The sequence below is a fragment of the Salvia hispanica genome, chromosome 2 (genome assembly GCF_029641045.1).
Source record: "Salvia hispanica isolate PSC_SH4W2 chromosome 2, Shi_PSC_v1, whole genome shotgun sequence".
NCBI classification, from domain to species: Eukaryota; Viridiplantae; Streptophyta; class Magnoliopsida; order Lamiales; family Lamiaceae; genus Salvia; species Salvia hispanica.
Window position 1 is genome coordinate 31420291 of NC_142693.1, and position 14949 is coordinate 31435239.

Genomic DNA, 14949 nt, shown 5'->3' on the forward strand with positions numbered 1-14949 from the left:
CCTTTTTAGTTTGTCCCACAAAAGATGTCACATTTCCCTTTTTAGAAAAAGTTCTCTCTCACATGAATATAAAAATTATATTTTCTCTCTCCATTTAACACACAAAACAAAACCTCCTAAAATCCCGTGCCATTTTCAAAGTATGCCAACTTCTCTGGGACGGAGGGAGTACTATTTTCATTTAGTTGGACTTTATTTACTACTAGACTTTATTTACTACTATTTTGATTTAGTTGGACTTTATTTACTACTATTTTCATTTAGTTGGACTTTATTTACTACTATTTTGATTTAGTTGGACTTTATTTACTACTATACTTTATTTACTACTATTTTGATTTAGTTGGACTTTATTTACTACTATTTTCATTTAGTTGGACTTTATTTACTACTATTTTCATTTAGTTGGACTTTATTTACTACTATTTTGATTTAGTTGGACTTTATTTACTACTATTTTGATTTAGTTGGACTTTATTTACTACTAGACTTTATTTACTACTATTTTCATTTAGTTGGACTTTATTTACTACTATTTTCATTTAGTTGGACTTTATTTACTACTAGACTTTATTTACTACTATTTTCATTTAGTTGGACTTTATTTACTACTATTTTGATTTAGTTGGACTTTATTTACTACTATACTTTATTTACTACTATTTTGATTTAGTTGGACTTTATTTACTACTATTTTCATTTAGTTGGACTTTATTTACTACTAGACTTTATTTACTACTATTTTGATTTAGTTGGACTTTATTTACTACTATTTTCATTTAGTTGGACTTTATTTACTACTAGACTTTATTTACTACTATTTTCATTTAGTTGGACTTTATTTACTACTATTTTGATTTAGTTGGACTTTATTTACTACTATTTTCATTTAGTTTGTAACTAGACATTATTTACTATGGAAGAATGGATTAAAAATTACATAAAATGTAGTTAAGTTGAATATCACAAATGTTTACATCTAACAAACAACCACCTACTACTTGTAAGTACTTGGTGTAAACTTGGTGGCAGCTACTCCTTTGGATGTACGCGAGGATGTTCTCCTAGTAAAGAATCTTGTTATATTCCGTGCCAATCCTCGTGTGGACAGTGAAGAACTAGAAGCTGGCCCAGAAGCCGCCCCAGACTCATTACGAGCCTTTGTGCGTGACTCGCGCCAAGCTGTCTCACGTGCCTCATTGTCCTCAGCATCATCATTCACTTCAGCTTCATCCTCCGCAGCATCATCATCCTCCTCAGCCTCAACCTCAACCTCCTCTTGTGTTTGTAATCTTACTCCAAAATATTCATCAAGGTTAACATCAGAATAATATTCGTCACCCATCATCTGTGAACTTGATCCAGCATGCCAAGAAGCACGCGGTGGGTCACTGCATCCTCCGCCCATCTGCGAGAAACCTACATCCCGCCTATACCCTGGACCGCCAATACGGACACCTGGCCGTCCTTCGCGCCTAGCGTTGTGAATGATTGGTCTTGTAGTGTCAATCGTTGATCGCTGGGTAGGCACAAAATCAAGACGTTCAGTCTCCCCACATACTGTCATACAAGTCGACACCATGTTTAGAGCACGTTGGATGTCCTAATGATATGCCGTCTCAGATCCGCTAAGGCAGTGATACACATTGACCAACGTCTCCAACTGCACAGAAAAAAGACATTATTCTACTGATAATGCACTATAAAAACGACAAAAAAAAATAAATATTACCATCATCGTATGTGTAGAGGCAGTCTCATGGATGCCTGGCTGGCCATGGATGCCGGGTCTAGTAATGTAAGTCACAGTGATTTTCCGAAACCAATTCATGTAGTCAGTATTCGAGGCATCTGGATACACCTGTTGTTCTATTTCTCCCCGGTTCCTCCAATACTGAACGTAGTAAGCATGATGAGTTAGCCAGTTTACGGATGACTTACTTCGCCTTGTACTTTCCCATCTCTCATAATTGTGAAATTGAGTCTCATTAAGAAAAATATGTTGGGGGTTTCCAAACTGTCGTGCAACTCGATGACCCAAATACGGCTCCACAATATGATAGCAAATGAGGTAGTTAGTGCACGCCCAAACATCCATCCCACGCATGCACTCCTCTGGTAGAGGGCGACGATCCAAATACGGCTCCCAAATAAACTGAAAAAAAAGGTTAAAGGGTTAAAAAAAGAAAAATATTCAACAAAGAAGATTACGAAATATTTTAAAAGTGACACCTGATTGTCGTGCAAATGAGCCAATTGTTCCCTATAATAACTTTGAACATGTTGCGGGGCTCTACCCACATTCAATCGCCCCCTCCACCTAATAATTCCAAAAAATTTAAAAATATTATAAACACGTGATATAGATAACTTAATGACATAGAATAAAGATGTAACTTACATTATTCCACATGGTGTCGTACCATCATACTCAACCCTATCAACTATCTCGGGTCGAATATTGGGTATCCTCTCCCAAGCCCACATCTGTAGAAGGGCCAATGGGCCACCGATATTTTTCTGCTTTTGACACGAAGCTTCACAAAGGTAGTGATATAAAGTGGCAAGCGCTGCTGCACCCCAACTAAGTTGTGAACACTGATTCTCGTCATCTAGTAATAGAATGTGGTGGAAGGGAATTTTTCTCCCAGAAGTGTCTGGGAGGATCAAACAACCTAGTAGGAGTAGCACAAATATACGTGCATGCCGCATGTAATAATACTCGGGTAGATCGTCGTCAAGACGGTGTCTAACAACATCCTTCAGTGTAGTGGCATTAAATCCCCCCAACTTCAATTCAGCTTGACTAGGTTCTATACCTAAAAGCGACAAACACGTATCCACCCAGTACTCTCTCGTGTGGTTCACTTGTGTAAGGATAACTGGTTCACCATCAACCCTTAAACCCCAAAGCATCTCGACATCTTGAAGGGTCACTGTAGCTTCACCAACTGGAAGGTGAAACGTGTGTGTCTCGGGACGCCACCTCTCAATTAATGCCCCAATAAGTGAAGCGTCCAACATTTTTGGCTTTCCACAACGGTACACGCCACCAAAACCCATCCGCTCTATATGCCCCAACACTCGGTCATGCATTGGAGCTTGAAAAATGTTATTATCCAATTTGCGTGGTTGAAAGGTGTCGGTATCATTCCCAGAGATTATACTTTCAGTTATATGATGCGGTTGCAAGTAAAGTACGCTCGGGTCTTCGGGACCACAATACAAAGGGGACGGTCCAGTTGATGATGATGCCATTGCTAAAAATAACAACTGAGCGAAAGCCTAAAATAACAAAATACTTGATAAGGTAACCATGCAAAACATCCACTGAACTAATGCCTAGACTTAAAAACTTTCTTCTCTAGGTTGATAATCACTTTCCACCACATCAAATTACTTCATCATCTACGATAGAATGGATCAATGTCTACTTGTCTAGTGCTCTAGCCAAAGTGATAGGGTACAATTTATTATCTTGATATATTAAGACCAACAAGCAGCCCTGAATTCAATATAACATAGTCCATGTTAACTTAAAAAATCATCTAGTACCACCATTTCAAGAGTTTCCAGATATAATTGAAATACATATATGGAGAAAATTCATACAACAACAGACAGACTTATTACAAACGAAGCTTCATCATCAACTAACAATGCACAATAAAGACAATTACAAACTTATTCTCACAATGCACACATTCTTGTTTCAATTCTTCCAAAAAAAAAAAAACCAATTACAAAAGATTGCAAAAACCCTAACCAAAGGGGAAACAAGGATAGAGGCTGAGGTAATACATACCGTGGGGGAGGAGAGCGGCGGCGGCGGCGGCAGGTCGACGGGAGGAGCGGCGGCGGCGGCGGCGAAGCAGCAGAATCGAAGAAATGCCTTCTGCCCGACCTTCTGCCCAATTTAATTCAAGTTAGAAACGCATTCTTAGAATGCGTATTATGTTTTAATTTTGACTTTTCTGGGTTGACTGCCGATTTAGCTTTGTTGCGCATTCTAAGAATGCGTATTTGATATACGCATTCTAAGAATGCGTATTTGATATACGCATTCTTAGAATGCGTATTTCAAATACGCATTCTTAGAATGCGCAACACCTATTTACATAAATTAAAAAAAAAACTAGCCTATTGGTGGAACCATTTTTGTAGAAGACCCCATTTATAAAATTTAGCCGACATATTCTCTAAGGTGTTGCAGTCGGATCCGTATCAATTCAAGAGTTGTTCAGAGCCTTGCTCGTTGCTCAAGATTCCGGCATAATTTTGTGTTTCGTGTAAAGCTTCTTCGAGATCTATCAAAACCTCGTTCATTGTTGGACGAAGAATGGATTCATTTGCAAGACATGAATAGCAACTGCAGCCATCTGTATTGAGCAAAACATCAAAATCATGAATCAATGCATAACACCATTCCCCTGCTATTCTTCTTAGGAAACAAAATGTCAGCTTCAACTAATTTTGAAATTCGTACGATTTTATTACCTTTTTTAACTGCCACGAGAGGGTAGTCTTTTCCGACTCTATCATCCATAACCATTTGTATCCCTTCATCGTAAGTTAGTTGCGGTGTTGCCCAACTCACAAGGTTCATTCCCTCCGGCAATGTAGGATCAAGTGGTTTCTTCCCTGTCAAGAGTTCGAGTAGAACCATACCAAAACTGTAAACATCACCTCCCTGACTATCCCCGTCTTTCGAATATCTGCCATCATATTATAATATTATAACTACATATTCACAATACTATTTTTCTTAATTCCTAGGAAAAATAACATACTCTGGTGGATGATAAAGTTTGCACGGCGGCCTTTCTCCACGAATAGGAGGATAGTTACAAGAGCATGGATTGCATATATGAAGATCAGTTATCTTAGCCGTACTTCCACCATTAAAAATTAAAACATTGTTGGATTTGATATTACGATGAATCAGAGCTTTCTCGCCATGAATGTAGCACAATCCTTTCGCAGCCTCAACTGCAATTTTAATTCTTTTGGCCCATGGGAATTCCGGAATTTTCTCCAAGTAACGCGGCTGCTCCACGTCTTCTAGTTCCTCCGTTCATATAGAAGCCTCAGTGATCAAACTTTGTCACTTACAATATTAGGTCATTATGAGTATAAAGAATGAAAAATAAGGAGGAGGAGTGCACCATGAAGAATGTCATGTAGAGATCTTCCTGAAGAAAACTCATACACATAGTAATCCATATCAATTGTCATACAAAAATGAAGTAGCTTTGCCACATTTTCATGATTAAGCTTTGATAGTGTTAAAACCTACAAAACCATATGTTCTTTCTCAAGATGCAAATATAGTAGTAATATATGAATTAATATTATGCATTTAAATCAAAAGGTAGACTCATGCATGAACTTAGTAATGGTATTGTCAAACCTGTGCTAGAAATGCTTGTTTTGGCAACTGACACTTGCATTGTTTAATAGCAACATGCATGGGACCTTGTCCGGTACCATAGTGTGCATAGTAAACAGTACTTCCTCTTGTTCCAAATCCAAATGAATCTTTCACGTTCTCTAACTCAGCTAGTGGAATGGCAAGATCTGCGATTAACGAGCTGATTCATTTTGGGATGCGAGTAAGGATAACTCAAGTTGGGCCAAAACCTCACTCATTTCTGGTCGTTGCTTTCGTATGTGATTCAAGCACCTTTTAGCGATATTACAACACATATCGAGGCTATATTCCGAGATGTTTCCATGAAAAACAAGGTCTAAAATCTCACGAGCTTCTCTATATAAAGCCCAACTAGGCAAGATGCATTCTTCAACTGGACGACTATTATCAACTGCCCGTCTACCGCTCAATACTTCTAACACCATCACCCCAAAAGAATATGTTCTACTAGCCCTTGTAAGTCTCTTACACAGACGGATCAACATACCCAAAGGTGCCAATATCAGCCGTACTAACATGGCTATGTAGGTCATCCAAACTAACTTTAGCCACAAAATTGTCATCTAGAAGGATATTTGAACTCTTAAATTCGCGATGTTTAAATGAGCCTCCGCGGATGAAGTACTGAAGATGACACAAAGCTCGGGCAACTCCAATCAAGATAGTAAGTCGTTCATCCCTTAATAGTCTGTGGAGGTGATCTTCGAGTGTATGATTTGCTATGTATTCATACACAAGAATCATCTCGTCGTCCTCCTTGCAGTAGCCAATAAGAGACACTATATTGCGATGGTGGATCTGACTAAGTGTGGCAATCTTCAATTGGTACTTGGAATGAAACACAAAAAAATGGACATCTCAATTCCAAAATTTCACAAGACTGTTGATAAACCAAAAGTGATCTAAGTTAACCTTCAAATCCATTTATACTTGCATATACTTATGACAGAGCAAAATCGGAGGTTCATAAATGAACAAAACTATATATACAATTGAGGACGAAGAATAATTGGGTTTATTAATTATTTACTTTAATCAGTATTTGTAAATCTCCCAAACCATACACTGCTAGAATTTATTTTGGGAGTAATTATTGCAATTCATCAGAATATTATTCAACTTAGCTAACCTAACCATGCGGTTCAACTCTTAATATAACTCGGGAAAGAACCGACAAAGAAAACCCGAGAATGAATTATTAATCACTCGACTCACTTGCACATACTAAATGAAGTGAAGATAGGCCGCCTTGACATGATATCTCTAAGGTGTTGCGGCTGGACTACGTTGCGGTGCATGGGCTTTGTGGTTTGACATCAGTATTTCCCGGTAATAGTCTTGTGTTTTGCGTAAAGCTTCCTGTAGATTTTCCGAAACCTCATCCATTGTTGGACGGAGAAAGGGTCGATTTGCAAGACACGATACAGCAACTCCGGCCATCTGTAATTGTAATCCTGAATCAATGCATAGAGAAAACACAATCCCAATTAATGATTTGAAATTTGTATGATTTTATTACCATTTTAACTGCCACGAGAGGATAGTCTTTCTCGAGTCGATCATCCACAATCATTTGTAATCCTTCCTCACTAATAAGTTGTGGTGTTAACCACCTCACAAGGTTCCCTTGCTCACTAGTTAGATGTGGTGTTGCCCAACTCACAAGGTCCATTCCATTTGGCAATGTAGAGTCAATTGGTTTCTTACCTGTCAAGAGTTCAAGTAGAACTACACCAAAGCTATAAACATCACCAGCCTTACTATCGCCATCCTTTGAAAATCTGCCATCATATAATATTATAAGTAAAAATTTACAATACTCATGTGTAGGCAAGATTCAGAAAATAACATACTCTGGTGGATGATAAAGTTCGCATTTCGGCCTTGGTCCACGAAGAGGAACCGGTGACTTACAAGAACATGGATTGGACAGATGAAGATCAGTTATTTTAGCGGTTTCCTCAAAAATTAAAACATTACTGGATTTGATATTGCGATGAATCAGTTCTTTCTCGTCATGAATGTAGCACAAACCTTTAGCAACTTCAACAGCAATTTTAATTCTTATGCCCCATGTCATTATTCCTTTTTGGTAGAAAAACTTACGATGTAGACCGTCATGTAATGACCATCCAAGAGCAAACTCATACACATAATAATCCATATCATTAGTCATACAGTATCCGTGTAGCTTTGCCACATTTTCATGATCCAGATTTGCTAGTGTGACAACCTACAAACACATTAATAAATGAAACATGTATCTAAAACAAAAGGTAGTTATGGATAAACTTAGTAATTGCATTATCGAACCTGTGCTAGGAATGCTTGTTCTGACATTTGGCAGTTGTACCGTTTAATAGCAATTTCTCCAGTACTGCTGAATCCTTTGTAAACATTACTTCCTCTTGATCCATGACCCATGGAATTGACTTCTTTAGTCACTTTTTCCAACTCTGATATTGCAAAGGCCAAATTTTCAGTTACCTGCCGCATATTAACATTATCTTCATTGTCTGATTCATTATAGGATGTGAGTAGGGCTAGCTCAAGTTGGGCAAGAACTTCACTCATTTCCGGCCGCTGCTTTGGTTCGGCATGCAAGCATCTTTTAGCTACATTACAAATTATCTTGAGGCTATCTTCCGAGATGCTTCCACGTAAAACTGGGTCTAAAATCTCATGAGCTTCTTTCTCTAAAGCCCAAATGGGGAAGATGGGTTCTTCCTCAGGACGATCATCATCAATTACATGTCTACCACTCAATACTTCAAACATCGTCACTCCAAAAGAATAGGTGTCACTAGCCCTTGTAAGTTTCCTGTTGTAAAAATAGTACGGATCCAGATATCCAGGCGTGCCTTCACCACCCGTACTAACATGGCTATGTGGGTCATCCAAGCTTACAAATTTAGCCAATCCAAAATCTGCAAGTTTAGCCACATGATTTTCATCGAGAAGGATATTTTCACTCTTCACATCGCGGTGTATAAATGAGCCTCCCCTGATGCAGTAGTGAAGATGATACAAGCCTCGAGCAGCTCCTATTAAGATTCTGAGTCGTTCATTCAGGGAGAGCAAGGAGTGGCCGTCCCTTAGTAGTTTGTGGAGGTGATCATATAGAGTTCGATTCGCTATGAACTCATATACAATAATCTTCTCTCTATCCTCGTCGCAATAGCCAATGAGAGAGACAATATTACTATGCTGGATCTGACTTAGTGCTACAATCTCCTCATAGAACCCCTTCTCCTTTAGCTTGGCTGTGTTTAGCCTCTTCACCGCTACCATTAGATTCTCTTTGCGGATGAAACCTTTATAAACCGTACCAAAACCTCCATGCCCTAATTCCTCTGTAGCACTGAAATTATTGGTGGCCAACTTGAGAGCATTTAGAGTGAATTTGCGACAATGTTGTTTCGCCTTGGACGATGATGATTCCATCCTGCTGGATTAAATTTGACTGGCTTTATGGTTGGTGATGTCCCATGAATTTCAAAATTTGTTTACGTACTGTATTTATTTAATTTTGCTTATAACTAGTAGTACTAGATAAAAGATATTGGGCTTAAGAATTAGAGTATCATATATCAGTACGGGCCACACTTTCTAACTACAACCAAAAGATATTTGAAGGCCCATGAATAATATGCACTTGTAATCAACTTAATCCCTTTATAATGAACATTTATATGCATAATGTTCTGGAGAAGTTCATTGCGTGCATATAAAATATAAAAATGTTCATTATAAGTGTATAAAATGTTCAATGTCTGTAGTTATGCAATAAGAATTAAGTATATAATGTAATCCGCCTATAAATACCATATAATCTGCAGAAAGCCATCAACAGTTTCCACAAATGAATATTGCATGGTAGTGTTTACAATGTTGCATGTTACGTATCACATAGCCACACGAAGTTGGAAATATGTTGCGACTCTAATTAAGGAGGTATCATAGTGCTCTCTTATATATATGTTATATTTATATCCTCCTCCGTCCATAAAAAGTAGTCTCATTGTGGACGACGTGAATTTTAATGAGAAATTGATAAAGTAAGAGGAAAGATAAAGAAGTAGGTAAGGTAAGAGAAATAAATAAAAGAAGTGGATAAAGTATGAGAGAGAAGAGAAACAATGGAAAAATATAAGAGAGACTTTTCATTTTTAGAAATGAGTCTATTTTTTTGTGACATTCCAAAATGGTAAAATGAAACTATTTTTTATGGACAGAGGAAATATATATTAAAGTATAATTAAAATGATTTTATTTTGTGTATGAACTTGTGAGTGGAATATAATGAATATATATATACAAAAATGATAAAAAAAATTGATAGATAAATTTTTTATAGTGAATTATCTATATTTAACATTTACTCCGTATTTAACTTGAATTTACACTACCTAACAAAAAGTGTGCCGCTTGGCCAATATGGATAGATTCGTACACAAATAGATAAAAATGAGAAAGACGAGGACTTTAATCTATAGAAATTTTATGAATTGAAGAAGACGTTGCTTTTTGATCTTTCTTAAAATTCAATTTTTCATAAAAAAAGGTTGAAACCCCGACCTAAGGACTCCACAAATTTCATCACACATTAAAATAAAAAAAGGTTGAAACCCCGACCTAAGGACTCCACAAATTTCATCACACATTAAAATAAAAATAAGTCTCATATTGTCCAATTATTTGTTTACTTCTATCTTATTTCACCCCTTCAAAGATTATACTTCCTCCGCTCCACATAAGAATCACATTTTGTCTTATCCATATATTCTAATAAGAGTATATTTTAATTTTACCATAAATAGTAACTATGTCTCACATTCTATTAATTGATTTTAATCATATTTTATTATAAAATTAATATAAAAAATGAATTCATAATTCACTAATATTTTTTGAAGTTTTAATCCACTATTTTTTTGTATTTTTTAAAATCCGTGCCACTAAGTATAACTTAGGTTTTTCTATTGTAGGATCGCGGTAGTATCATTAATCCTCCACTGCTGACAATTTAATTGGTTGGGGACTACTGTCAGTACTAGTCGTCTCTAGAAGTTTTCCGTACTACATTGTTCATAACATCTTGTTTGTTTTCTTTTCATATTAACCAATTATCATATATTCCCTACATATTATTTCAAGTGGAATTTTTTATACGGTACGAGATTTTAGGTATATTTTAAAAAACTTACTTAAGGAGATAACGCATGTGCTGAATTTTATTTTAAAATACAACAATTAAGGACACTAAAGAAAATAATTTTAAATTAATGATAAATTAGCTTAATCTTTTGGTGTTTTAAGACACTTTTATTTGCTGTCTTTTAGTTTTAGTTGGTGTACCAACAATAAGAACACTTTTTAAAGTATTGGTGGTACATTTAGAAATACAAATTAGTTTCCTTAAATGCATTAAAAATGTCTTTAAAAGGGTTTTTTTGCTGTAGCGGTAGTGTTGTTTTGTCAGAAGAAAATAAAATAAGACATAAACAGAGAGAATGATGTTTTATTTAGAGTGAGACATTAACACAAGAAAAGGTGAAATGGAGGGAGTAAGTACTACGACACATTAATATATGATTATTACTTAAGTGGTACTATTTAGAATTAAATTGTAAAATTCATTTTCATTAACCAAATATAATACATATTCAATCATGAAATATAATTTTTCAAATCTAATGAATTCAAAAATTTGAGTATTAATTTTTTATTAAATATATTATGCTTCAGCGTTCTATTTATATTCTATATAAATAAAAAAGGTTTACATCTAATTAGAACCGATCACATATGCGAAAAATATCAAAGTTCAATATCTACCAAATTGAACATATTACATGTAGTGAATTCCTGTACTTTATCATCGATTCTCAATCTTCTTCTAATGTATAATCGGAAAGCTACATGCATAAGATTAACATAAACAAACATTCAAATTGAATTCTTATTTCAGAAGACATACCAAAAAACCTTTCTTTTTTATAACCGTCTGTGGTCTGTCCTCTTCTGAAATATTTCCTGAAAATGCCTGCACCAAAGATAAGGAAATGAAAATAAGTACAGATCATTTCAATTTTCAATAAAATCGATATTAATATTTTTATTCAATAAAAACGATAATAAAATTTTAAATATAATAACATATCCAATTAGGTATAGTCAATTATTGATATAAAATCTACTAAAGCATACAGATTTAAAATTTTTAAAAATGATATGAAAATATGAAAAAAGTATGAAAGTGAGATACGAAAAGTGGAAATCTAAAATCTAAAATCCAAAATTAATACTGTACTACTATTACTAGTACTAGACTATGTTGGTAAACCAAAAATGGTTTCACCGAGCCTTCAAACCTATACTTACAAATAATCAAAGAGAGTAAAATCGTTGTTGGATCATTAAAAAACAAAACAGCTATTTATAGAATTAATTGATGATAGGGAATAAACAATTTGAAATGAAACAAGCAACTTTCCGTTTACATTAAACATGTTTTAAGAATCTATGAGGCTTGCTAATGGCAACAATTAAGGAACATCTGAATCTCCCATTGCAAGAAAAGCATGCCCTCACTTATATTTTTAATTATTAATTTATTATCAAATTTTGTTGCTCCAAGACTTTAAAGCTTAAAGAAGAGTATGTATTAATTTGTAGTGTGTTGCTTTCTTTTCACCGAAATGACTTTTGATTAATTTGATTCTATGCAGCACAATCGAGTCATAGGCAAAAGCCCAATTCACAAATAATAAACTCCACTAAATTCAATTCAAAAGGTAATAACCATTAGGCTCCGTTCAGTATTATGGAATAGTAGCATTCAATTCCAAATCTAAATTTTGGTATTACAAAATATTTAGATTTGGAGTTGAATTTACAATTTCAATTCTTCCCGATTTCACAATTTGAAATTTATATCAAAAGTAAATAATTGAAATTCCAAATAGTCATAAAATTGAGCAATCTTAACACAATACACAATATATATACATATAAACACACACTACACACATTATACATATAAAATTGGTTGGAAAAATGATGGGCTCAAGAAATTTGTCTCATTCTTGCAAACTCTAGACTAAAAAAAATAAAAGATTCATTCTTGAAAGGGAAGTATTATCGACTGCAGGCCCATCTTTTACTACTGTACTTTTTTGTCTTTCAATATGAATTGTTCTTTTTTTTGGTGTAAGAGAATTAGTCAAAGTTTTATATAATGTTATAAGTGACTACTTATTTTGAACCTATTGAAAATATGAGGAATTATATTACACAATGCATTGATCCAATCGAACAAAGAAAATGGATGCTCAAAGTTGTATTGTAGAAAATGTAAAGTTGATACTGCTATTTACATTTATATTATGAACAATTTCTTGCTCCGTGCACCATTTGAGGGATTTGAAAATAGAAAATAAAAAAAATAAATAAAAGGCAAATTAGAATACAAATTAAAGAAACATATACTACAATATTAAGTAAACTGATCCGGTGTTGTTCGCCTCTTTTGATATGACTTGGGAAAGAACCGACAAAAAAAACCCGAGAAGAGTTATAAATCACTGAACTCGATTACAATACTAAATAATTTAAAGATAAGGTCCTTAGACATCGCCCCTAAGGTGCTGCAGTCGGATCCGTATCAATTCAAGAGTTGTTCAGAGCCTTGCTCGTTGCTCAAGATTCCGGTAATAGTTTTGTGTTTCGTGTAAAGCTTCTTGGAGATCTATCAAAACCTCGTTCAGCATTGGACGGAGAATGGATTCATTTGCAAGACGTGATATAGCTATTGCAGCCATCTGTATTGAGCAAAACATCAAAATCATGAATCAATGCATAAACCATTCCCCTGCTACTCTACTAAGAAAACAAAGTAATTATATGTATAGAACAAACACAATGTCAGCTTCAACTAATTTTGAAATTCGTATGATTTTATTACCTTTTTAACTGCCACGAGAGGGTTGTCTTCCCCGACTCTATCATCCATAACCATTTGTATCCCTTCATCGTAAGTTAGTTGCGGTGTTGCCCAACTCACAAGGTTCATTCCCTCCGGCAATGTAGGATCAAGTGGTTTCTTCCCTGTCAAGAGTTCGAGTAGAACCATACCGAAGCTGTAAACATCACCTCCCTGACTATCCCCGTCTTTCGAATATCTGCCATCATATGATAATATTATAACTACATATTCACAATACTATTTTTCTTAATTCCTAGGAAAAATAACATACTCTGGTGGATGATAAAGTTCGCACGGCGGCCTTTCTCCACGAATAGGAGGAAAGTTACAAGAACATGGATTGCATATATGAAGATCAGTCATCTTAGCCGTACTTCCACCATTAAAAATTAAAACATTGCTGGATTTGATATTACGATGAATCAGAGTTTTCTCGTCATGAATGTAGCACAATCCTTTCGCAGCCTCAACTGCGATTTTAATTCTTTTGGACCATGGGAATTCCGGAATTATCTCCAAGTAATGCGGCTGCTCCACGTCTTCTAGTTCCTCTGTTCATATAGAAGCCTCAGTAATCAAACTTTGTCACTTACAATATTAGGTCATTATGAGTATAAAGAATGAAAAATAAGGAGGAGTGCACCATGAAGAATGTCATGTAGAGATCTTCCTGAAGAAAACTCATATACATAGTAATCCATATCAATTGTCATACAAAAATGAAGTAGCTTTGCCACATTTTCATGATTAAGCTTTGATAGTGTTAAAACCTACAAAACCATATGTTCTTTCTCAAGATGCAAATATAGTAGTAATATATGAATTATGCATTTAAATCAAAAGGTAGACTCATGCATGAACTTAGTAATGGTATTGTCAAACCTGTGCTAGAAATGCTTGTTCTGGCAACTGACACTTGCATTGTTTAATAGCAACATGCACGGGACCTTGTCCGGTACCATAGTGTGCATAGTAAACGATACTTCCTCTTGTTCCAAATCCAAATGAATCTTTCACGTTCTCTAACTCAGCTAGTGGAGTTGCAAGATCTGCGAGTAACGACGACATATTAATGCCCTCTTCATTGACCGATTCATATTGGGACGCGAGTAAGGCTAACTCTAGCTGGGCCAAAACTTCACTCATTTCTGGCCGTTTCTTTCGTACTTGATTCAAGCACCTTTTAGCGATATCGCAACATATCTCAAGGCTATATTCCGATAGGTTTCCATGAAAAACAGGGTCTAAAATCTCACGAGCTTCTCTGTATAAAGCCCAACTGGGCAAGATGCGTTCCTCAACTGGACGACTGAAAGAATAGGAGTACTAATGATTAGAGTAGGAGTACTAATTCACCAGATGCCACCATATGAATCCCATGAAGAATCAATTTTTTTCTGCAAGGAATTAAACCAAGTTATGGCATCGGATCCTACAATGTGCGATATGATCACTGTGATATTTAAGCTCGGAGCTAAAGATGTAACCCTTCAATTTTTAATTTCAATTTCAAATTGTGTTAAATCAAGGG

The 14949-nt window shown here is 35.4% G+C and overlaps 4 protein-coding genes across 6 annotated transcripts; all 4 read right to left on the minus strand.

The window, feature by feature from the left end:
- Window positions 1–925: 925 nt before the first annotated feature.
- On the minus strand, window positions 926–3275 carry LOC125216979 (serine/threonine-protein phosphatase 7 long form homolog). The gene is made up of 4 exons (XM_048118821.2): window positions 2402–3275; window positions 2233–2320; window positions 1733–2155; window positions 926–1663 (listed from the first exon to the last, which is right to left on the minus strand). The coding sequence occupies exons 1-4, from the start codon at window positions 3256–3258 to the stop codon at window positions 1604–1606; spliced, it is 1428 nt and encodes a 475-aa protein (XP_047974778.2). The 5' UTR covers window positions 3259–3275; the 3' UTR covers window positions 926–1603.
- An 871-nt stretch (window positions 3276–4146) lies between these two features.
- LOC125192531 (protein CYTOSOLIC ABA RECEPTOR KINASE 2-like) lies at window positions 4147–5856 on the minus strand. The gene is made up of 6 exons (XM_089065021.1): window positions 5684–5856; window positions 5411–5591; window positions 5166–5192; window positions 4791–5068; window positions 4498–4715; window positions 4147–4379 (listed from the first exon to the last, which is right to left on the minus strand). The coding sequence occupies exons 1-6, from the start codon at window positions 5854–5856 to the stop codon at window positions 4225–4227; spliced, it is 1032 nt and encodes a 343-aa protein (XP_088921147.1). The 3' UTR covers window positions 4147–4224.
- A 546-nt stretch (window positions 5857–6402) lies between these two features.
- Window positions 6403–11834, minus strand: LOC125218758 (uncharacterized). Of its 3 annotated transcripts, XM_048120507.2 has the most exons (6): window positions 11816–11834; window positions 11412–11477; window positions 7745–8876; window positions 7285–7664; window positions 6951–7212; window positions 6403–6871 (listed from the first exon to the last, which is right to left on the minus strand). In XM_048120507.2, exons 3-6 carry the CDS (start codon window positions 8873–8875, stop codon window positions 6695–6697), a joined length of 1950 nt encoding a protein of 649 aa, XP_047976464.1. In that variant the 5' UTR covers window position 8876; window positions 11412–11477; window positions 11816–11834; the 3' UTR covers window positions 6403–6694. The 3 variants fall into 3 exon arrangements, with proteins under 3 accessions (XP_047976464.1, XP_047976470.1, XP_047976480.1); XM_048120513.2 differs by lacking the exon at window positions 11816–11834 and having other exon boundaries at window positions 7745–8879; XM_048120523.2 differs by lacking the exon at window positions 11816–11834 and having other exon boundaries at window positions 7745–8894.
- A 1279-nt stretch (window positions 11835–13113) lies between these two features.
- On the minus strand, window positions 13114–14564 carry LOC125192540 (pto-interacting protein 1-like). The gene is made up of 5 exons (XM_048090150.1): window positions 14301–14564; window positions 14062–14188; window positions 13690–13969; window positions 13398–13614; window positions 13114–13254 (listed from the first exon to the last, which is right to left on the minus strand). Exons 1-5 carry the CDS (start codon window positions 14562–14564, stop codon window positions 13114–13116), a joined length of 1029 nt encoding a protein of 342 aa, XP_047946107.1.
- Between the last annotated feature and the right edge of the window lie 385 nt (window positions 14565–14949).

What these genes read in the sequence shown, in the direction of transcription:
- LOC125192531 (XM_089065021.1), bottom strand. Translation starts at nt 5,856, where the DNA reads ATGGTGTTAGAAGTATTGAGCGGTAGACGGGCAGTTGATAATAGTCGT. An exon ending in TGTTGTAATATCGCTAAAAG is followed by an intron (nt 5,592 to 5,683) that starts GTGCTTGAATCA and finishes AAAATGAATCAG; the next exon opens with CTCGTTAATCGCAGATCTTG. An exon ending in AACAAGCATTTCTAGCACAG is followed by an intron (nt 5,193 to 5,410) that starts GTTTGACAATAC and finishes AGTTTTCTTCAG; the next exon opens with GAAGATCTCTACATGACATT.
- LOC125218758 (XM_048120507.2), bottom strand. Translation starts at nt 8,875, where the DNA reads ATGGAATCATCATCGTCCAAGGCGAAACAACATTGTCGCAAATTCACT. An exon ending in AACAAGCATTCCTAGCACAG is followed by an intron (nt 7,665 to 7,744) that starts GTTCGATAATGC and finishes ATGTGTTTGTAG; the next exon opens with GTTGTCACACTAGCAAATCT. An exon ending in CTCTCGTGGCAGTTAAAATG is followed by an intron (nt 6,872 to 6,950) that starts GTAATAAAATCA and finishes TTACAATTACAG; the next exon opens with ATGGCCGGAGTTGCTGTATC.
- LOC125192540 (XM_048090150.1), bottom strand. Translation starts at nt 14,564, where the DNA reads ATGAGTGAAGTTTTGGCCCAGCTAGAGTTAGCCTTACTCGCGTCCCAA. An exon ending in AACAAGCATTTCTAGCACAG is followed by an intron (nt 14,189 to 14,300) that starts GTTTGACAATAC and finishes ATGGTTTTGTAG; the next exon opens with GTTTTAACACTATCAAAGCT. An exon ending in CTCTCGTGGCAGTTAAAAAG is followed by an intron (nt 13,255 to 13,397) that starts GTAATAAAATCA and finishes TGCTCAATACAG; the next exon opens with ATGGCTGCAATAGCTATATC.
- LOC125216979 (XM_048118821.2), bottom strand. Translation starts at nt 3,258, where the DNA reads ATGGCATCATCATCAACTGGACCGTCCCCTTTGTATTGTGGTCCCGAA. An exon ending in CTCATTTGCACGACAATCAG is followed by an intron (nt 2,156 to 2,232) that starts GTGTCACTTTTA and finishes CTTTTTTTTCAG; the next exon opens with TTTATTTGGGAGCCGTATTT. An exon ending in CCTCTACACATACGATGATG is followed by an intron (nt 1,664 to 1,732) that starts GTAATATTTATT and finishes TTTTCTGTGCAG; the next exon opens with TTGGAGACGTTGGTCAATGT.